Raw genomic sequence first — 24,032 nt, 5'->3', positions numbered from 1 at the left:
ATATTTATTTTGAAAGGGAGCAGATAAGAAGGTTAAAATCATTTACATTTTGAGATAAATATTTCTTTCCATATCCTTATAATTATCTTAGTGTCCCCTGACACTAAGAGGGAAAAATTTCTAACCTGCATAGCTCTAACATCTATGGATTGATACCTGGAAGGATATGTGCCTTGGACGAAAATTTAGGTTAAGTGACCATTGAGTTTTTCTGCTCTGTGATCCTGTCATTCCAAATCCTACTGTTTCTAACAGTAAATTTACCAACAGAACAAAATACTGAGTGCTTTAATAGTCTTTGAATAGTACCTTGTTACGACAGATACCCCAAAAATGTGTTAGGTGAATAATAAATAATTGAATGAGATTGATATTAGCTTCCAAAATCCCTTTTAAGTTCCAGAAAGGTAGCCATAAATATTGTTGTTGAACTAGCTAATGTGTGAGTAGCTCATTATTTGGAAGTACTTTTGACTATACTGTTCACTGTCTTTGTGGCCTTAGGAAAACACATTTTTATACAGATTATGTAATTTGTACAATGGAGAGTCCTCCTCTGCCCACCACAGGTGATTTTTGTGCATTGCAAATGAAATACTTAAGAAAGTGTCTATAAAATGCTTTATTAGTATGAGTTAGGAGATGTTATATGTTTACATTATGTCACAAATACAGTTGATTAGGGACCTATTTAAGGACTGTCCTACTTACACAATTCTTTAGTTTTGGGTGTGATTATGATATTATGGCTATGTAGGAAAATGTTCTTTTTCTAAGAAAATAGCTATTATATGTGTCTCTATATAGACAGGTGTATATATAGACAGGTGTGGGAAAATGGTGTGTGTGTGTGTAGAAAGAGAGAGTATGAACAAATGTGACGTGTTAACTGGAGAATGTTAACAATTAGTACAATAGGGACTATGTTCCTCAAATTTGACATTCCATCTTTCTGATTCTTCACGTCCTTCCAGCCTGGTGAAGGACTGCTGAGCTTTATCTTAAACTTTGTCAAACAGAACTCTTTCCAAATTCATCATTGACTTCTGGAAGGCTATGAATTCATACTTTGTTTATTTCCTTGGCTATATATTTAAACTATAATAACAATCATATATATTCAATATGGAAAAAAATTTAAGTATAAAAAATTAAAATAATTAATAATAAAAAACTACCCATACTTTTAGCACATAGAAGTAATCATTATTATATTTAGATGTAATTCTTTGTAAATTTTTTATTTTGAAAATGTTTAAGTCCACCAAAAAGTTGAACAAATAGCACTATATACACCCATATGCCCTTCATATACATTAACTGTTTGCCACACTATCCTTTCTTTCGCTTTTGTTGAATATGAATTTGAAACTTTGAAATTAAATTGCAGACATCAAGCTGCCATGCCTAGACATACTGACATTCTATTCTTTAGAATAAGGATGTTTGTTTACATAATCACAACACCATTATCATAGCTAACGAAGTGAACTCACTTGTTTTTTTTTTTTTACATGTTTGATAACCGTCTGTCCTTGTGGAATTATATCCAACATTTTCTTTTCAATTACATTATACCATGTCATCTTAAAAATGATTTTTAAGTTAACGCATAGCACACATTATTTAACCAATTTCCTTTGATAGTTGGATTTCGTTAGATTGTTGATATTTTGACTCTTGTGAATCATGTTGAAATCACTCTTTGGTCTGAGGAATTTAAAAGTGATTTATCTCTATTATGAGATGAAAGGTTTTATTTCCTTTTGAAAGAATTTCAGTCATGAACCAACACCTGAGAGAAAGAGCTTTTATTCGTTTTAGTCATGGTTTTATTTTCATTTTTCCATTGGGTACAAGGAGTAGAGTCACAATTTCTGGAAATAATGAAGGCGTTGGACTTCAGTCAAGTTTAAGTGATTTGGAGTGAAGTCTAGAAATCTTGCCCTCTTGACCTCCCTTTGTTTGACATACTTCTCTGGGAAGAGTTATTTTTAGGAATGAGAAAACTGATGTAGGGCTTTTTTTCCCCCATTAGGCTTAATTTATTTAATTTTGCAATATTACTTAATAATTATTATTGAATGTTTATCATTATTTTTCAAGAGCAATTTTGTGGTGAAATGTCAGCACAGGGCTGTTAATTGACTTGAATCTATGTATCTCTTTATAGAGACGACATGGCCTGATTTAGAACTCATCTTCTGGACTCTTCATCAGCATAGATCCCTAAGATACCTCCTTGGGTGTATGAGCCATGGAGTTGGGTGTATTTATTAATATATCTGCTTATTTTCAGGATTTCGTGCACCTGAAGTTGCTAGAGGAAACGTTATTTATAACCAACAGGCTGATGTTTATTCATTTGGTTTACTCCTCTATGACATTTTGACAACTGGAGGTAGAATAGCAGAGGGTTTGAAGTTTCCAAATGAGTTTGATGAACTGGCACTACAAGGAAAATTACCTGGTAAGTCTTATTTTATCTACAGTAAAGATGATTATTTTTGCTAGCAGCAGCTTTATATCCAAGTTATTTAATTGTGGTTGTATACTTAATTCATCTCACAACTCATGATTTTTTGTTTGGTGCATGAAGATTCTTAAATCCTGTGACACATTAATAAAAATCATGTGAGAAATATAACAGTTTTAGGCTTTTTTAAAAAAAATCCCAAATTAACATTGATATATTTGGTATTATATTTAGAAGAATATTCAGAAAATTGCTGTTAGAGCTCCATGCTTAGCGACTTCTGTTCTTGTAATGAGTAACTGTGTATGTGCTCATTAGCCTGGAGTATTTTCATTTTCTTAGAGGGAGATAATTTATATGCAGGGATGGAAGCTTGAATTATTTATAATAAGAATTTTTAATCGTAAATATTAATAAGAATTAGTAAATGATTGTTTAATGAGATGAGATTTCATTTTGAATGGTTGTTTCATGCTTTTAAGAAATTCTAGAACATTGTTGTTCATTCCTTGACTGTTAACTTCAGTGCCCTCTACAAAGTACTCTTTTTTTTTTTTTCATGTTTTCTACTTTCACTTTCACTTAAGAAATATTTTTGACTGTATGCTATGTGTCAGTACAGCAAAAATAGATTTAACTACCTCCTTTGGGGGGACATTTAAAGATTCCCAGCAAAAGGAAATTTATTATTTGCATAAACTTTCCACACGATCTGGGTCATTGCCCTGATTTCACAAGTTACCTGTCCAGTGATAGTTCCCAGGTCTGCAGTTTATACCAGTTAGAAGAATGGCATTCCTCTTGTAAAAAAATAAAAAATGTGCACAAACGGACACTGGGAACAAGATCAAATGCTTGCTGACTTTAAATATTAAAATAAAAAGTACTTCCATAGAAGTCTAATAATTATATGAACAAAAGTATCTTCAAAGTATATGTGAAATGCAGGTGTGGAATGAAAAATCTATTCTTTTATTCAATCAGTCTTTGTATCTTTTTTATATAATAAAAATCAAGAAGTCTTTTTGATGTCTCTAGAGATAAACTTAACAAAACTATTTCTAAGTTTGTGAGATAAGTAGATCCATAATAAATATAGGATTATGGAGATCAGCATTTTCCTTTGCATGGTCTGGACTTCTTATATACATTGAAAGGAAATGAAATAATTGTTCTGATTTGTCTGATGTTCTAGCATGATATGGTTTTGAATGTTTCAGATCCAGTTAAAGAATATGGCTGTGCCCCCTGGCCCATGGTTGAGAAGTTAATTAAAAAGTGTTTGAAAGAAAATCCTCAAGAAAGGCCTACTTCTGCCCAGGTACTCTTATAGTCAAAATTTATCAATATTTTATACAGAGCATCCAACCATGTATACACACATATGTAATCTTCACACACACACACACACACACACACACACACACATATTCAAATACATAAATAAACACACACATCTGACAAACAATCATAAAGCAAAACTTTGATATTCGCCCCACCCAAGGCACAAAATAAAGAGCATTGCCAACACCCTGGAAGCCCTCGTATGCTTCTTCCTGATTTAACACTCTCCTTTCCCTATAAATGTAGCTATTTTGCTGACTTTTGAGACAATCCTTTTCTTTCCTTTATGTTTTCTACCTGGTTTAGTTTTCTTATATTTTTCTTTAATTTAAAATAGAATTTGTCATGCTGTGTTCTGAAATATTTTCAATTGTTCTCCCAGCCTTATTTTGTAAGCTTTATGGAGATTGCTAAACATCACTGTTGGTTATTTTCACTGCTATTCCATTCCACTGTTTGAGCAAGAGTATATATATCTATGATCATATCTATGGGTATTGGTATTGCTTCCAGTTTTTTGCTATTATGAACATGTTTGTACCTGTCTCTTAGTGCAGAATGTATGAGAACTGCTTTGTGATATATACCTAGGAGTTGAATTGCAGAATCATAGGTTATGTGAATATCCATACTGTTTCCTGAAGAAGTTGTACTAGCGTAACACTTTCATCATCTGTATGTTAGGGTGGCCATTTCTCTATAATATTCTCCCCAGATTTAGTACTGAGTTCTTAATTTTTCCAAATATGTTGTCTTGTGTATTGATTTACATTTTCCTAATTACTAATAAGGATGACCCCCTCTTTATATGTTCATTGGTTATATATATATGTTTACTCCTCTATAAAATGCCTGTTCATTACTTTGCCCATTTTCCTATTGGATTATTGGCATACAAATGAACCAAGGAAAAGAAAAAAGAGATACCAATCCTCTGTTGGTTATATATATTGTGAATTTCTTTTCCCAATTTGTAGTTTGCCCTTTTATTTCCTGCCAGTGCCTTTTGATGAACAGAATATTGTAATTTTAATACAGATAACTTTAACAACCCTTTTTATGGTTATTACTTTTTTGGGGTCCTGTTTTAAGAAGTCCTTATCTCTCTTAGAATCCCAAGAATATTTACCTATGGTTTTTCCAAATGGTTAAGTTTTGGTTTTGACATTTAAGTTCTTAACCCTTTAGGAATTGGTATTTTTATCTGAATCCAATTTCCTTTTTTTCTATATGAATAACTAAATTTTCCAGCTTTAACTATTAAATAGTTTTTTCCTAATTTTTCTACTGATCTTCCCCACCTCCCCCATTTTCACTCTGTAATTTGTGAGATACACACACATCTACACACATCTTCTCTTACATTGGTCAGCTTGTCTGTTCTTCCTCTAAAGCTGTCCAGTCTTAATTCCTGTCAGTGTATAAGTCTCCTTTCCTTACTTATTTTTCTCCTCTAGAAATGTGTTAGGTATTCTTGGGTTTAGTTTTTCCATATACATTTTAAAATCGCTTTGTCAACTTTTATGAAAAACCCTACTGTGATTTGGATTGGACCTGGGATGAATCTGCAGACAATTTGGGGAGGATTCTATCTTTGTGATATTAAGTCTTTCTATTCTTGGATGTGGGTTACCTTCCTATTTATGTCTTCTTAAATGTCTTTCAATATAGTTTTATATTTTTGCATACAGATCTTTTGCATTTTTTTTCTCAACTTTCTTGCTGCAAATTGCTTTAAACTCAATTCCTGGCTTGAGGTGTTGTTGTTGTTTGTTTGTTTGTTTGTTTGTTTTAACTGCCCAGGTGATAGGAATCTAGTCTACAAATCTTGAGAACAAGACTGGGGATAACAATTTCTCGGGGTTCTTTTCTCTCCTCCCGCTTTGTCTATAAACACCATCTTTCCTTGTGCCAGTGAAAGTGAAGAATGGAGTGACTTTATTTCTAGTTCCCATTTACTCTGAATATGCCCTTTGGAGTCCCAGCTTTATTGGAACAGGCCTTTATTGAACTCCACTTTGGGCAGACTCTAGATTTAAACTTCTTTCTTACTGGCCAACAAGAAAACCACACATCAGTTTTGCCTTCAGTAGACAAATGCCTTAAAGGAAATATCTGGCTTTAAGGTTCTGTTGACCTCTCTTTCCCTGGATTCTGTCTTTTACTAATATTTTGGCCTAGTAAGTTCTTAAGATGTTGCCAGATCTTTAGATTTTTTAAGAGATTAAAAAATAATTTTCCTAGCATTTTAAGTTTCTTTTAGATGAGTGGTTTGCCCAACTAACGTTTCCATTTTTTCCACTGATAATAATCAGAAATAGATTGCTTGGGATACCTGGGTGGCTCGGTGGTTGAGCGTCTGCCTTCAATTCAGAGTGTGGTCCCGGAGACCCAGGATCGAGTCTCACATCAGGCTCCCCTGGAAGAGCTTGCTTCTCCCTCTATATCTCTGCCTCTCTCTCTGTGTCTCTCATGAATAAATAAATAAATAAATAAATAAATAAATAAATAATTTTAAGAAATACATTGCTTACTATGTTTTGCACTGAAACAGATTTTAATAGATCAGATCTCTATGTTGTGGACTCTTGATTTGGTATAACTTGTTGAAAAAAATTTGTTTAATTTTAAAATTTCTACTCAAAAATAGCTGAGTACATACACTGACTTTAACAAACATTATGTTATTATCTTGGCTACTTTCCTTGACCTCCCTCCTTCCCCTAGCTTTACTGAGACATAATTGACATAAACATTGTATTAGTTTTTAGATGTACAACATGATGATTTAATGCATGTAAATATTATGAAATTATTACCACAGTATGTTTAGTTAACATCCATTACCTCACAAGTTACAATTTTTTTTCTTGTGATAAGAATTTTTAAGATCTACTCTCTTAGCAGCTTTCAAATATACCATTTGCTAACTTTAGTCACCATGCTATGTTACATTCCTGTCTTATAACTGGAATTTTGTACTTTTTGACCCCCTTGCCCCATTTTACCCACTCCCATGCTCTGCCTCTGGCAACCACCAGTCTGTTTTCTGTATCTAGAAGCTTGGTTGGTTTAATTTTATTTTATTATTTTTCAGATTCCACATATAAATAAAACTTCATATACAATATTATACTTTATATACAGTATATAAAACTTTAACATACAGTATTTGTCTTTCTCTGTCTGACATATTTCACTTTGCAGTATGCCCTAAAGGTCCATCTATGCTGTTACAAATGGCAGGATTTCCTTCTTATTTATGGCTGAATAATATTCCATTGTGTATATATAGACATACATATATACATTTACATATGTATATAATATTTTCTTTATTCATTCATCCATTGATGGATACTTACATTGTTTCTGGATCTTGGCTATTGTGAATAAGGCTGCAATGTACATGAGGATGTAGATATTTTTTAAAGATAATGATCTCATTTCCTTTAGATATGTACCCAGAAGTAGAAGTTCCATGATAGTTCTATTTTTAATTTTTTTTTTTAGGAATCTGCATACTGTTTTCCATAGTGGTTGCAGCAATTTATATTCCCACCAACAGTGCACAGATGTTCCTTTTTCTCCACATACTTGTCAGCACTTCTTATTTCTTATCTTTTTGATTTTAGCCATTCTGGCAGGTGTGAGGTGGTATCTTTTGGTGGTTTTTGTATTTCACTGATGATGAATGATATTGAGCACATTTTCATGTACTGGTTGGCTCTTTATATGTCCACTTGTCTTTGAGTTTTGGTTACCACTGGTGTTAATCACACAGACTTCTTGTATTTTTAAAAACAATTTCACAGTGTAATTTTCCATAGCTGAATTATTGTCTTACTCTTTCCTCCTTTTATTTTCAGTGATACTTCACCTGCGTTTTATAGATGACATCACTACCTTGAATTTTTTTTGGTATAGAACAGTATTTGACTTTGACATACCTATTTAACCTTTAAATACAGTATATATTAGGCAAGATAGGTAAACTTATCACATTTGTCAGATGAGGCATAGAGAATAAGGAGCTTTCTGAGTCTTGTGGGTGGAAGGCAAGTGGCTGTGTCATGGCTTTAATTCCAGTTTCCTCAGTCCTGGTTCTGTTTCCTTATGGTGGTTCCCACCCCACCTCCCCTGTCTCTCTAGTTCTTTAGTTTCAAAGAGAAACATGAAAACAGTATCTAGAAGTGATTTGTGAATTTCATTACCAAAGATCAAAATTTCTTTTCCCCTCAATTGGCAGAAGGTCTATTCCATTGGTGGCCTGTGTTTATCTGTAACATGATGTGGCTCTGCAGTATAAAATTGAGTGAAGAATAACTCCTGACTCTGCTAAATTCCTGCTCAATTGGCACTTTTGAGATTTTCTTTCTTTTTAAGTTACAAAACATTCCCTGAAGACAAATAGTGTATCTCATGCTTAGTCTAAAAATAAGTATTCATTTTAATGTAATTTTATCTGTAGTTTGGATTATTAATCTTGTTGCTTGGATTAGATACCAGTTTAAGAGATTTAGGTTTTTCTTGATACAGCTATAAGAGGTAGTTCTACATTTTGTACCATAATATGATCTTTTAAGAGGACATATATTAACTTGATGTGTACTGTTTTGTTATTTTAAAAACTTTCTCAGGTCTTTGACATTTTGAATTCAGCTGAGTTAATCTGTCTGATGAGACATATATCAATACCTAAAAACTTTAGTGTTGAATGCATGGTCGCTACAAATCATAACAGCAAGAATGCAAGCATCTGGCTGGGCTGTGGGCACCCGAACAAAGGACAGCTCTCATTTCTTGACTTAAGTACAGAAAAGCACACTTCTGAGGTAACTCCAAGCACCCTTTAAATTACAGCTACTTTGAAAAATTTATTTTGCTAATTATTTTAAAGCATGTTATTAGTTTAAAAAGTTACTTTGGAAGAAATTAAATGAAAGCAACATAGTATTATTTAGTTTTCTGGTAGAACAAGAGCATTTATATGAAATTAAATAGTCTGTGTTTTGTTTTAAAATCATAGTATATGTATGTCTTCCATCAGGATCCCTAGAAACAGAGTCTTAGACAGAATTACTTATACAAGTGATTTAAGGAGAGAGTAGCTTTTAAGGAAGTGAAGGAAGACAAAAAGAACAGGGGAAGAAAGTTCACAAAAATGTAGTTTCTGAGGAAATCTACCCTCAGTCTCTGGCCATGAGGAAATCTGAGGTGTGAGTAGCAGCACAGATTGATCTCTCAAGGGAGCCAAGCCAGTCTTTGGATTACACGTAGCAGTCTGCCAGAGGGTGGCTGTGGCGTAACCTCTCAGCCATTCCGGGCAAGCAGACCCCACCAGTGGAGGGCGGCCTGTGGGGAGGGTGCAGCTCTGAGCTGTTAGCAGCCCATGCTTGGAGCAGTGGGGTGGGGTAGGGGAATGTGGGGAGGGGAGGGGGAAAGGGAGGAGGAGAGGGGGAGTGGGGGAAGGGGTGGGGTTGGGTGTACCTGACTGGTAGAGCTTTATGAGATGGATTGATAAATTATATTAGCAAATACAAGATAAATTTCTAGACTTAAAAACTTAATATTTTGACTATTGCCTTGAAATAAATGTATGCCTAATCATTATTTAAGTTGAACAGTCCCCTCGTATTATTTTGATGGAATGAGAAATAATGATACTCAAAAGTAAATTTCAATTTTAATTCTAGTTTTCGATTCACTTTTGGTAGGCAAAATTGTTTGCCAGTTAACTCATTTATTGTTGAACATTAACAATTAAAATTGACATTGTTTTTAAAATTAAGAGCAATAGAATAAAACGAACTTCATGTATGGATCACCATATTTCCATTCTGTTCAATTTCTAGTCACTTAAGCTAGAATCAAATAATCAAGTTCTTCAGCATTTGTTTTCTTTCCTTCTTTCTTCTTCTTCGTCTTCTTTTTTTTTCTTTCTTTCAGGAAGTTACTGATAGTAGAATACTGTGCCTGGCTTTGGTGCATCTTCCTGTTGAAAAGGAAAGTTGGATTGTGTGTGGGACACAGTCTGGCATGCTCCTGGTCATCAATACCGAAGATGGGGCAAAGAGACATACCCTTGAAAAGATGACTGATTCTGTGACTTGCTTGTATTGCAATCCCTTTCCCAAGCAAAGGTGCCCTAGTGAATTTGACCTTTGGGAGAAAATTATATACGTTTTAGATGACTGAATTGTGTGGAAAACTGTTACTGCTTCAGGAAAAATGCTCATTTTTAACATACTTCTATTTCTTTGCATATATTAAGGGTATTGTGGGAAGGCCACAAAGATATTCTAGGTTAAGCCGGGGCAGTTATTTAACAGATCAATCCTTTCTTCAGGTCTGCCAGCCCTACTGTGGGTATTACTTCAGCTCTAGTCCCTTTCTTTACCATCCCTTTAGCTTACTTTTCTTTGTAGGGCCTCCTCAGGGATGACCTATTCTTTATCCTTTTTCTGAATATGAACAGCCTGTTACATGCCAGTTTAAAACAGATCAGTTAACTACCAAATTGAGAAAATATCCAATAAGTGAATTCATAAATTATTAATAGGTGAAAATGACACACCATTATTAGTTGTGGGGGTCTCCTTCCAAAGGATTTTATCTAAATGGCAGGTGTGAGTAACAGGTTGGTTGCTGTAATACTTGAGGCAGGATGATTTCTAGGAGCCATTGAGATTATACTCCATGTATTTCTCTGATTGAAGTCAATCCTGGAAAATAAATATTAGAAATATTTAATAATAGATATTAGAAAAATATGAAACTCGAGTTTCGTGCAGCTGAAATAGGAAGTCCACTGGCAGTTTGGGAGTTGACGTTATTTGGATAGTGTCAGAGAAAAATTTTGTCATTAAATAGTCAAGGAAGGCTTTTTTTAAGATTATTGCGATAAAAGACGCAAGTTGAACTCAACTCTGCTGAAACGAAAGGTGGGAGAGTTTTGAACACGAGGGTGAGCTGCTGGAAAAGTACTGGAGGACTTTGTGGGAGGGTCAGTGTGATAGGTCATCTGTGTTTGCTAATTGCTGCTTATTGAAGTTAGGCTCCTACCCTCCCAGAGAGACTGGGAGATAGGGCCCTGCCTTTCTTGATGCTTACATTTGAAAAGGAAGGCTCCTAGTTCCTTGAGAAAGACACACCTGGGCGGTAAAACTGACAAGAGGTCAGGAGGAGTTACATCTCAAATGCGCAGAAGAATTTACAAATGTTAAGTTTTCCAAAGTAAATGCTATAAGAAAGGGAGGTCAGGGGCCGTGTCTAAATCATGAAGAAGCTAGTCTAAAGGTTAGTCAACCGAGAAGGGAATGTTAGGGTCATCTTGGTCAATATCAGCATTCTTTTTGACAATTTTAACATTTTTGACATTTTTTTTTTTTTTTAGCAAGCAAAGAAATTTTCTTCTGGTGGGGACTGCTGATGGCAATTTAGCAATTTTTGAAGATAAAACTGTTAAGGTAAATGTGGAATCCATTCTCCATCAAAGACTTTTAAGTTCTTTGTATTATGTATGCTTATCCCTGCCCCTCTTCTCAATGATCATAAATCCTGCTTTTCATCTTTTTATTTTCATCAAATGTTGCATACAGTAGATCCTCTATAAATACTTGTTGACTGACTGTACATTTTATATGAACGAACTAAGGATAAGATGATAAATGAGATCTGATTTATGATGTTAGGAATGAAAGTAATTCTATTTTTATGTAAATGAAGTGATAATTCATTTATATAAATATAGTGTGGAAAAAACAAAACTTAAGTTTTAAATCTGGTTTGCCACCAACTTTTTCTTTAGTCTGGAAGAAGTCATTTAACTGTCTGTTCCTCAGATTCTTATTTGCCAATAAAAGATTTATTCTTCCCTCCATCCACTCATCTGTGGTTCCATCTGTTTATCCAACACCCTACCCATTTATACTCCTTGTTATCAGAGAGCTTATTGTCTAATGAGAGACAGACAAGTGGAGTATAATCCCTTGGTTATTTCCTGAACATTTTTTACATGGAGAGATAAAGAGATTGGTTATAAGGATAATGTTTTGCATACCACTTGAATTGAATCATGTTTTCATAAATCCTTTGAAAAATGTATCTTGAATTTTTATTTTAAGTCCTCTAGCCATTTACGATGGAAAAGTAGCTTTTAGAAAGCACAGCAAATTTTACAGCATTTCATTCTGCAGATACTCAGCTTATTGAATGTGTTTCTCTTCTTGGCAAAGTGTAAAGGAGCCGCTCCTTTGAAGATACTAAATATAGGAAATGTCAGTACTCCACTGATGTGTTTGAGTGAATCCATGAATTCAACTGAAAAAAACATTATGTGGGGAGGATGTGGTACAAAACTTTTCTCATTTTCTGATGATTTCACCATTCAGAAACTCATTGAGACAAAGACAAATCAGCTGTAAGTTATTTCTATCTATATAATTAATTTACTGCTTTATTCATGTTTATTCTTCATAATCATATCAATAATGCTATTGCAATCCAAGCAAAAATCTTTCAAAATGCATAATTTACTTTTCTATTAAAGATATCACCCAGCCCAATCATATTTGAGATAAAATATAAAAAGCCACGATAATCTTAGTAGTATTTACCAATCTAAATTTTTAACAGTTTCATTATCTCTTTATCAAATTAAACATGAATTTGAAAGGCAATATACTCAGTATTTTACTTCACCTGTTGGTTTTACATATGTGTCTTGGATAACTTCCATTAAGTATTGATTGTAAAAAGCATATGCTGCTGGAATAAAGTCATCTCTAGATTTGATGATTATATAGAGTCCTCTTTACAGTGAAGTTAGTGATACCACTTTCCAGTGAAAATAAAATAAACTATGAACCTTGTTCCAATTTGTTTCAAGTTTTAGAGTTGTGTTTTAACCAGATCATCGCAGTTGGTTCTTATTTATTACATTCCTCAGGGAGAAGCAACATAGGATGGTAGATAATGGCATATATTGTAGTTCAAATATTGGCTTTGCCATGTATTGATTTTGTGAACTTGGGAAAGAACTTAAATATCCAGTCTTTTCTAACCTGAGAATTGTAATATATTCCATCTCAAAGGGATGTTTGGAAGACTAGACAAAAAAATTAATATAAGGAGCTAACATAATGCCCAGCACTTGGTAAGCTCTTAGTAAACATTAGTTATGATTATTATTAGCTTTGAGTCACAAATCCCTATCTCAGAGAATATCCTGCTTTCTCAGTATCCATTGAATTACCTAAGACTGAAATTCAGGAGTAATCCTTGACTCCTTTGTCCTTTACTCTCTTTGCTACTTAACTCTCCTCCTAATTGACTCTCAAATTCTTGCACTTCTCGCTTTTCCTACTGCTGCTTCCATGGGCCAGGCTGTCCGTCACCCACCGTTGATGGCCATGTTAACCAGAGCCTCTTTCTAATCAGTTCTCAAGTTCTGATTGGGCTCCCTTCATTCCATTCTCAACAGTATAGACAGGGTCTTTTCTAAAATGCAAATCAATCTGATGTCAGTCTCTTACTGAAAACCCTCAGTCACATCCCACTGCCCTTTAAGTGATGTTCAAATTTCTTAAGCGAGCCCACCAGGCCCTTGCTTCCCTCTCTAGATTAATATTTTGCAGCCTCCTTGCCCTCTGTGCTTTGGCCAAACTGAAATCATCTCCATTGTGAAAGACAACCTGGTCCACTTTTAACCAACCTAAAAAAGCCTGAAAATATTTAAAAAGAAGGCCCCACAGGTTTCTTTGCTTATTTTTTTTTTAATTTTATACAGCATGTTATGAGATCATTGGTATTGATCCCCTAAAATTCCATGTAAAAATGGGAGTATAAGTGCTTTATCAGAGAGAATGCCTGTAAACATGAAGCACCCAAAGCTGTTCATCTCCCAAAAGAGGTTTGGACCCAGCTTCATAGACACATGGAAATATTTACTCGCTTCTCAAAAAGTGTCTCCTGTTGCCTTGGACTCTCCCTGGCTAAGCAGGCACCACATTGCTAATTCAATGCTGCTTCATCCTCCCTACCCTCCTTTTTGTCATCAGCACGTACTGATAGAGGTATGATGAGTAGGGGAAGATGATGTGGCCTCTGGAGCCACAGGCCTCCAAAGACCTTTGTAGAGTCCTGCTTCTGTAACATGCCAGTCATGTGGCTTCAAGCAAGTTACTTAGCATTTGTTAACATTCTGTAATTACAGACATTGGGACTTGTAATATTTTATAAGATTTTTTATTGAGGATCAAATAGAATAACACACCAAAATATTTTATAAATTCTAAAAGTCTATAGAATATTTGGGCTAGTTTGAACTGTCTTCTGTTAAATACAGCAGAACTCAGGAAGGAATTGCCTAAAATGTAGTGGCTCTTTGGCAACACATGTTCTTGCCTCCCTTGCCAGGACAAGAATAAGATGGAGAAAAAAAATCTTCCTGCCCTAAGACAAACTAAATATTTTTTACACCCTGTGATATTTTCATGTCATTTATCTGATCGAATTGCAACTTTACCCATTTTAACTTTTTTCTTGGTTGTTCATTCCTTCTGTTGGTTCATTCTTCATCTATCCATCCTTCTGTCCATCCACCTGCTTTGTTAACCAGGCATTTTTTTTGGATGTATACTTACCCATTTCTCTACTACATGTATTTACTAGATAGATAGGTACTTGGTAACTCTTTACTGGATTGTAGTTGTATAGAAAACACATGGTCCTTGTCCTTAAGAAATCACATTTACAATCTAGTGTCAGAGACACAGTAATTAATAAATACAATTTTATATTTAATAGGCTTATATATTACATCTGGTACCAGTGCAGGAGAACAAAAGGCTGGTGTATTTTGATAGGTCAGGGGTGAATGCCAGAGATGCTGATATTTAAGTTAAGCCTCAAGGGCTGACTAGGAGTTTGCCATGAAGATAGGGCATATGGTAGCCAATCTGTTTGCAAGAAATGAAGCACAGTGATGTTCTTTCTTTCCCTCTAGGTTTTCTTATGCAGCATTCAGTGATTCCAACATCATAGCAGTGGTGGTAGACACGGCTGTCTACGTAGCTAAGAAAAATAGCCCATTTGTGGAAGTACGGGATAAGAAAACTGAAAAACTCTGTGAACTAATAGACTGTGTGCACTTTTTAAAGTAAATATTTTTATTGTATTTTATTGTGGAAAGAACATAATGTGAGACTGACCCTCTCGACAAATTTTTAGTTATACAACATATTGTTGACTGTAGGTACAATGTCATGGTTCTTTATGTTATGCTTGGAAGAGCTGTCTTTATACTTCAGATTTCACAGAGAAAGGAAATATGACTAATATTACTTTGTTTCTGCCTCTAACTAGAACACTAAACAAACAAAAACAAACTCAGAAACAAAATTATTGGGGTACCTGGGTGGCTTAGTGGTTAAGTGTCTGCCTTTGGCTCAGGTCGTGGGATCAAGTCCTGCATTGGGCTCCCTATAGGGAGCCTGCTTCTCCCTCTGCCTATGTCTCTGCCTCTCTCTCTGTGTCTCTCATGAATAAATAAATAACATGTTTAAAAAATAAAAAAAAAATTGGTAATGCTTTTTAGCACCTTCCCTTGGTATCTACCAAATTTCTTTTTTGGGGGAAAAAGGGAACATAATAATTATGGTTTCTTCAAGGTATTACAAAGAATATCCTCTAATGAAAAAATAGTACATTATTGAAAGTGATCATACTGGATTCATTGCTGACTGTACATCTAGCTAGTAGTGTTACAATATCAAAAATTACTGCTTTTTTTAAAAAAAATGTGGTTACTTATTTATTTATTTGAGAGAGAGAGAGAGAGAGAGAGAGAGAGGAAATGAAGGGAGGGCAGTGGGAGAGAAACCTAAGCAGACTCCATGCATATCACAGAGCCTGACTCAGAGCTCGATCTCATGACCCTGAGGTCATGACCCTGAAATCATGACCTTAGCTGAAACCAAGAGTTGGATGCTTAAACAGCTGAGGTATCCAGGCGCCCCTCAGAGTTTACTACTTGTCATTGTCCTACAGATTCAATGATACTTTGCTCTAAAGATAAAGTTAAAAAAATTTTTTTAAATGGGGGATAACCTGCTACACTGACTAGTGCACTGACTGCCTTAGGATAAAGGGTCAAGACACCAGGCTGACAGGCAGTTCTAGTCTGCTCCAGCATGTCAGACACAAATCTCAGACTTTAAATCAAATACATCTTTTGTGTGCTGCTGCTGGGAAACAGGACCACTGCCAACCTTATTTCTAGCCACTTTATATTTTTCTTTTGTTTTGTTTTAATGTGTGTATTTTTTTATACTCTGGAGAACATTTAGATTACACACTGTGTCTGTAAAATGAGACTTCAGAGTTTACTCTCCTAGAATCTTTTTGTTTTTCTCTGGATGGTAAGGAGATTTGTATTCTGAAGTGCTGAGAGTGCTGCCTCGTAAAGGCTCCCTTTCTTCCTGAAGTTCTAAAAGTATTAGGATTCTTTTATTTCTGGACACCTCATTTTTGTTATGAATTATTCATTGGCTCAGGGAAGAATTTAGTGGTTGGTATTGATATGTTTTACATATAAATGACTAAAATTTAATTTTCCTTTGTAACTTTTAAACTTCATGGAAAGCTTTTGAAAATAACTTTTTCTATTTATATCGAGCAAATTTATTCTTTTTTTTTTACTGAATTACATAGGTTTATTATTTATAAAGATTATATCCATTTTATTTACTTCAGAATTTCTTGAAGTCAAGAGATAATGTGTTATCTTTGATAATTTGTTTCGAGTAGAAAAGCTACTTCAACATTCTGTATTTGGCAAAGCTAGTTTTGTAGAATTTTGATGATATATAATGTATACTGTTATGTATTCATAACATAAAACACTATATAGTGTGTATATGTAGACATACATCTATTTTATCTCATAATTTTCGATAAAATTATTAATGCATACTTTATGGTTTTAGGGAGGAAATGGTAAAAGTAAATGCAGAGTCAAAACACAAGCTCTCTTACTCTGGGAGAGTGAAAACCCTCTGCCTCCAGAAGAACACTGCTCTCTGGATAGGAACTGGAGGAGGCCATATTTTACTCCTTGATCTCTCGACTCGTCGAATTATACGTATAGTTCACAATTTTTGTGATTCTGTCAGAGTCATGATGACAGCACAATTAGGTACGTTTCTTTCCTTTAGATCTTTTCTCATATTGTCTGAAATTATAAAAATATGCTTTTATTTTTAATTTTTCTCTCTTTTATTTTTAATTTCTCTCTTTTTTTTAAATTTTTTTCTTTCTTTTTTTTTTTTTATTTATGATAGTCACAGAGAGAGAGAGAGGGGCAGAGACATAGGCAGAGGGAGAAGCAGGCTCCATGCACTGGGAGCCCGATGTGGGATTCGATCCCGGGTCTCCAGGATCGCGCCCTGGGCCAAAGGCAGGTGCCAAACCGCTGCGCCACCCAGGGATCCCAATTTCTCTCTTTCTAATGTCATTTGAAGTATCTTAGCAGTTCCATAATGAAATAGGAATGGGATACATTTGGAATCAGGTCATTCAAACATGGAGGGAGTAGATGCTCTCAGTCCCATTGAGAAGCAGATTATTGCAGCTGAGCACTAAATTTGTGTCTTACTTTCTCTATACCTAAGGCAAAAAGAGGAAATAGATAATGTTGAATATTTTAAAATTTAATCAAAGATATTAAAGCAAATATTTATTTTGATCCATTTAAGCTTCCCACCCTTATTAAATTTGGTTTTTCATTCTATAAGCAAATTTATATTCTTGTAACAATATATGCTGAACTCTACAATGTACAAGTATTCACAATGATGATTTATGCAAACTTTTATATCTTTTCTTGCTCTTACTTTTCTATTTAAATAGGAAGAAATCATAAGAGCACGTGAAATATATTTCCTACATAAATACATTCCATTGTCTTCTTAACTAATTTATTTGGCTTAGAGAATAGTATTAGCATATATACAAAGTTGATCATGAAAATAACATAAGGGAATTAAATTCTGCAAAACTAGAGTTTATGTAACTTTAGCAAGTAAGTCATAATGTGTTTGAAAGGTGAAAAAAATAGTAAATTCCTTTTACAGGAATGTTTTAGGAGTGACAGGTGTTTCTCCTTACTCTCACCCATTTTTTTTTATTGGAGTTCAATTTGCCAACATACAGCATAACACCCAGTGCTCCTCCCACCAAGTGCCCCCCTCAGTGCCCATCACCCAGTCACCCCAACCCCCCTGCCCACCTCCCTTTCCACTACTCCTTGTTCATTTCCCAGAGTTAGGTGTCTCTCATGTTTTGTCACCCTCACTGATATTTTCACTCATTTTCTCTCCTTTCCTTCTATTCCCTTTCATTAATTTTTATATTCCCCAAATGAATGAGACCATATAATGTTTGTCCTTCTCCGACTGACTTACTTCACTCAGCATAATACCTTCCAGTTCCATCCATGTCAAAGCAAATGGTGGGTATTTGTCGTTTCTGATGGCTGAGTAATCACCCATTTTTTATGAATGGATATTGGAATTGCACAAAGGTTAGATTAGATGCTGTGAGTGGTTGGTTCACTATCAGGATATATATCCACACACGCAGAGCAGTAGGTCTCTAGTGAGTTGTCTCTCTAGTTTTATTCTACCAAGGTTGTTCCAACCTCTAATTTAATTAGTATGTACTTCGGGACCCAAGTGGTTTTTCATTACTGACATTATGTGGGATTTCAGTGGGTTTAATTGATTTTTTAAAATAAAGATAAATTTAAACATTATCTACAAGTGCAGCAGCCTTCACCTGCCTTTGTAGCTTCTGTCAGTTTCCACACTACTCCCAGCGCTTTCTGATCTAGAATATTGTTCAGTCCCTCTGACATGCCATGCTTCATGCTGCCTCAAGGTTTTTCACGTGCTGTTTCATTCTTTGCTGATTTAACGTAAGGTAATGTAATTAAGTAAGACAAGAAGATAGACTAAGTTAACTCATTCTTTGAAACAGTAGTTCATGTATCAAAACCTCTGAGAAGTTAACACTGATGAGGTCAATCTTCCCTCTTTGGGGCTCTTATTACATCTCTCTTGTGTAGCATTGATCCTAGTCATGGATTTTTTTCATTAATGTCAATCTCCTCACTAGAATATAAACTGCATGTGGGGAAGTCTGCATGTGTTTGTTGACCCTTTCATTGCTAGGGCCTATCTAGGGCGTCCTCTATAGAAAGCTTTTGGCAGTGATCCCTGGGTGGTGCAGTGGTTTGGCGCCTGTCTTTGGCCCAGTGTGAGTTCCTGGAGACCTGGGATCGAATCCCACATCAGACTCCCAGTGCATGGAGCCTGCTTCTCCCTCTGCCTATGTCTCTGCCTCTCTCTCTCTCTCTTTGACTATCATAAATAAATTAAAAAAAAAAAAGAAAAGAAAAAGAAAACTTTTGGCAAATGTTTGTTGAATAAATTAGTAAATGAGTTGAGAAGAAAGTATGGTTCTGTGACAGACTATCAGTATATACATCCATGCAGTTTTTATTCAAATGGTTCACATTTGACTAGTGCCAAAGCACCTTCATGCATATGATCTCATTTAATATTATAACTTTCTGTGTATAAATATTAAACCCATTTCTTACAGGTTAAATTGTTTTATCAGATTAACATAAGTAATAGAGATTATATCAAGGAGTAGATCACAAATTTTCTAACATTAAATAATTGCTGGTCGTGGAGAGTTTTTATTCAATGTAATTGAAGTATCTCCTAAAAAGTAGAATTATAAAGTAAGTCCCATGGACTTTTTAAAGTCCAACTTATTATGTTGTTTTAACAAAAGACTCATATTTTTTTAAAGGAAGCCTTAAAAATGTCATGCTGGTTTTGGGGTATATCCGGAAAAATACTGAAGGTACACAACCCCAAAAAGGTAATGTTTAATAAGATACTGTATTCTAAACACAGTACAATGACATTGATGATTATAACATGTTATATGTTTTATACATTTATAATAAATATAACATATGCTATAATACTTCAAGCAGTTTTAATTGGTAGCTTCTTTATAGTGTAAATAATTTAAACATAAATCTTCAAAACTAAGCTTCAGTGATTTAGCAGTGTTGTTTATTTTTTGAAATGAAGTGGAAGTATCAATCACTATAAAATGAGAACTAGCCCAAAGTTAAGCTAAATGTGGATATTTTTTCCTTACAACTTACCAATATCCATATGAGGTCTGATTTTGAACAGGATTTTATAACATGATTTCTTTTAGAAAATGAAATATTAGGTTATTAAAGGTCTATACTCTTTTTGAAATGTAGTAGTTTCTGTATATATTTCTTAAAATATATTTTAAATATTTTCTAGATGGAGTTTCATATAAATGACAGCATAAATTGCTGTAGGTTATTTTTAGCTGTACTTATGTATATGTTTGTAAAAGACAAATATAAATGAACAAAATTGAAATAAAATAAAAATGTCTTATGCCGAATCTTTGAAACATGGTTTCATTATTTTGTTTTGTAGAGATACAATCTTGTTTGTCTGTTTGGGACATCAATCTTCCACATGAAGTGCAAAATTTAGAAAAACATATTGAAGTGAGAAAAGAATTAGCTGAAAAAATGAGAAGAATATCGGTTGAATAAGAGAGATATTGAAGATCTTCATCTTTGGATGGGAAAATTATTCTATTGTAAATATTTCTTTAAAAATGTTTACATATGTAAAGGGTACTTCCACTTTTTGAAATAGCTTGTGTATATGAAGGAATGTTTATATATTTTATTTTAAATATAAATATGTGTAAAATAATTATCAGTGGAAATATGTTTTAAAGAACTATTTAAAACATAACATTTTATTTCCTATGCATCCTAATTAATTTTTTGGATTAAGTAATGAAAGGAAATCTAAAAAGTACATAATTGCAGGACTCATACTAAAATTTACAAAGTGATTAATTTTGTTGTTAAAGGAAGGTAAACATTATTTAAAATTCTGCACTTAAACAAAAATGTTGTTTGATTACTTTCTATGTATTTTGCAAAGTAGAATAAACATATTAGGACTGTTTCATGTGTAATACATTCCTTCTTAGATTGCTTTTAAATGCAACTATCATATATGCTTGTAAACAGTCAGTGAATTATCACTAATAAAGCCCATCATTGGGATGTGCATTCTCTTTGTTGCTGATTCAAACAATGCATCTATTGCAGCTTCCTTCAATCTGAAAGAAAATGTCATGAAAAGTGCTAATGAGAAAATGAAATATATTTTTCTCATATCCAGAAAAGACACAGTTACTTTCTCTTTTCCTGTTTTACAGTTCTATCTTTGAATGTGGATACCCGGAAATTTGTATAATTGGTGTAGATACAATGTTCAGTCTTGAAGTGATATTTTTAATGTTTAATTTGGATTTTCAGTGTTAAACTAGATAGCTGGTTACTTGTTCCTAATCTCTGCTCTGATGCTCCTACCTATCTTCTTCCTAAATTTATGACTCTGCAAATCCTGCATCACTCAGGAAAAAAAAAAATTTCCAGAATTACAGAATTCCACAACTCCCATCAAGACTATGCATGCAAGTTTGTAACACTTTAGTTTGATGAGGAAGAGAGGAGCTTCAGGCTATGATGGGTAAAAATACTTGCTAACCTAGTCTCCTGAGTTATACCTAAATTGTTTAAATATCTGGCCACAGTACGAATATCAGGGCCAAGTATCTACAGAACAAATTGAGAGTGTCATTTCTGTTTTAAGGAAAAACATTTCTAGTAAATCAATTGGCCCTGGCCAATATTCATGATTTCAAACAATTTCCTATGATAGGATAACTAGTCCATTTAATATTCTCAGAACTGACTTTGTTGTATTATAGGATGATTTTAAAAATAATGAAGGAATTTGTTCCTATGATATTTCTCTCTTTGTATTTATTGCAATTTTTTACAAAGATAATTATGAAGAAATATGTAAATGAAAATCATATTTAAATGGAACAATAAACATTTTTAAAGCATGTTTAAGAATTTTATTTTATTTTATTTTATTTTATTTTTTTTTATGTTTAAGAATTTTAAAACTTTGTGATAATGTTTTATTTTTCATATATAGGTCTATAATCTGCTTAATATGAAATTTTATATGAATACATTGTATGGGCATATAGAAAATGCTAACTAAAGTTTTCTCCTGAGGATTTATCCAGTTTTCTTTAGTACACGTAGTTTCCAGGATCCCAGGATAAAACCTGACAGGCCTGATATGTTTCATTTTTTAAGTTCTCATAAAAATTAAGTAGGATTGTTCAGTTTTGAGTGTTGAAAAAAGAATGACTTTAGAGCAATTAATACAAAAATTGACAGTCATTTTAAGTTTTGCCTGGTTAGAACCCCAAAGAAGCTACTAATCATTATAAAAGCATAAGAGTTTATCTTCATAGAAAATATTTTGGGAGGAAGTTTAAATGTAAAAAGAGAGCCCCTCAAATATAATTTTGGCAAGCACTATGGATTATGTGTGAACTACTTTAAGTAAAATTCATCTTATTTTTCATCAAGATTGTGATATAAATTTATGAAACACAGCAAAAAGTAGTAAAAAAATTTTTTTGAGAATTTTCCTAAATTGAAAATACCAAAAGTAGATACGTCTAAAACCCTTGGGACTTTGCATCTTTATGTCATCTATCACTGTAGATAGCTTAACACCTAGCAATACTTTTATGTTTCATGGACACTCATCAGCAATATAAGTAAAATCTTAAACTGTGCCAACTCAGGAGAAATTGAAATTCTCATTCTCTGTCTGGCCAGTTTCCCAGCCTTGGTGCCATTGTTTCTTTCTTTCTTTCTTTCTTTCTTTCTTTCTTTCTTTCTTTCTTTTTCTTTTTTGTGCCATTGTTTCTAATAATAATTCAGAATCTGTTTAGAAATACTAGGTATTGGTTCTTACAATTACTCAAGGTATTTGGAGTGTTCTTAGCACCTTCACTTTTAGTTGGGAGCCAGGCCTGCAGTCTGAATGCACTGTGAGTGGTGAGCAGGAACATGGCTCTCCCATTGTGCTATCCTCTCCCTTCCCTTGGTTTCCAGGCTCACTGGGAAGTCCCTGTTTGGGAGAGTTTCAGGCTAAGATAAAGTGTGGGGAGAGGGATGCTGGTATTAGCATCTAAGTCTTGGCGGGGAGAATCTGTTCAGCCTCCAGAGATTCCATTGTCCCATGGCAATAGAGGCTGGGAAACCAGACTTTATATATCTCACTATGACTGGGGCTTCACCACATTTACTAATCTGAAGACCACTGAGAGGTTATTATTAACCTCATTTATTTCTGAAAATACAAACCCGAGTGATAAATGCTATGCTAGAAGTATTCTGGGACAAAAGAAAAAAAAAAAGATCATATGCGGCAAAAAAAGAGGCAACCCAAGAAATGGACTCCTGAACTATAGAGAACAAACTGGTGGTTAAGGAGTTGGGGGAGGTAGGCAGTGAGGATGGGTAAAAGAGGTGATGGGAATTAAAGAGTACACTTGTGATGAGCACTAGATGTTGTAGGGATGTGTTGAATCACTAAGGGGAAGGAGTTAAGATGGTGGAGGAGTAGGAGCACCCTGACCTTGTATTCTCCCTCTAAGTTAAATAGGTATCAAATCATTCTGAACATCTAAGAGATCGATTGGAGGTCTGAGGGAACAAAACCCACAAGTCTACAAGTAGAAAAGCGACCACCTTATGGAAGCTGGGAAGTGTGGGAGTTCACTGAGGGGAGACCTAGCTGCGGATGCAGTGGTGGGGAGGGAGCCTGCTTACAGAGGTAAGCAGTATTAGAAGCAGCAGGAGCACAAAATCTGAACTTTAAATTCACTGCTCTGGGGGATGTGCCTGGATTAAAGGTGCTCAGGTGGCAAAAAGGGGCAGAATCACAGAAGTGACAGGGCGGTCTGAGGATCTCTTAGGATACAGGAAGAATGGGTGGTGCCAAGGTGTTGCACTGCTCCCAGGCATAGGAGCCAGAAAGCTGGCAGAGAACAGCAGGTCTTGGTGCAGGCTTTCTGCTATAAACTGCAAACTGCTGTGTGGTTGTGGGACCACCTTCCTGGGACAAGCCAGCAAACACAGGGAGATCCCTGGAGGAACAGTATGGGTCTGCACTGTGACCATCCC

At 34.5% G+C, this 24,032-nt stretch overlaps 1 protein-coding gene across 3 annotated transcripts in view; it reads left to right on the top strand.

The window, feature by feature from the left end:
- Positions 1-21,896, top strand: part of LRRK2 (leucine rich repeat kinase 2) — a 140,135-nt gene extending 118,239 nt beyond the window's left edge. For 2 of the 3 annotated variants that reach the window (XM_026000120.2, XM_026000121.2), the window contains 10 exons: positions 2,300-2,470; positions 3,697-3,797; positions 8,461-8,655; positions 9,770-9,963; positions 11,217-11,289; positions 12,058-12,242; positions 14,829-14,981; positions 16,810-17,018; positions 19,703-19,774; positions 20,383-21,896. In XM_026000120.2, the coding sequence (XP_025855905.2) occupies positions 2,300-2,470; positions 3,697-3,797; positions 8,461-8,655; positions 9,770-9,963; positions 11,217-11,289; positions 12,058-12,242; positions 14,829-14,981; positions 16,810-17,018; positions 19,703-19,774; positions 20,383-20,504 (1,475 nt within the window). In that variant the 3' untranslated portion in view covers positions 20,505-21,896. The remainder of the gene's footprint in view (positions 1-2,299; positions 2,471-3,696; positions 3,798-8,460; positions 8,656-9,769; positions 9,964-11,216; positions 11,290-12,057; positions 12,243-14,828; positions 14,982-16,809; positions 17,019-19,702; positions 19,775-20,382) is intronic. The other variant, XM_072765568.1, reaches the window with a different exon arrangement.
- Positions 21,897-24,032: the final 2,136 nt, after the last annotated feature.

Source organism: Vulpes vulpes, chromosome 8, assembly GCF_048418805.1.
Source record: "Vulpes vulpes isolate BD-2025 chromosome 8, VulVul3, whole genome shotgun sequence".
Lineage (NCBI taxonomy): Eukaryota > Metazoa > Chordata > Mammalia > Carnivora > Canidae > Vulpes > Vulpes vulpes.
This window is presented reverse-complemented; position numbering and strand designations above follow the sequence as displayed.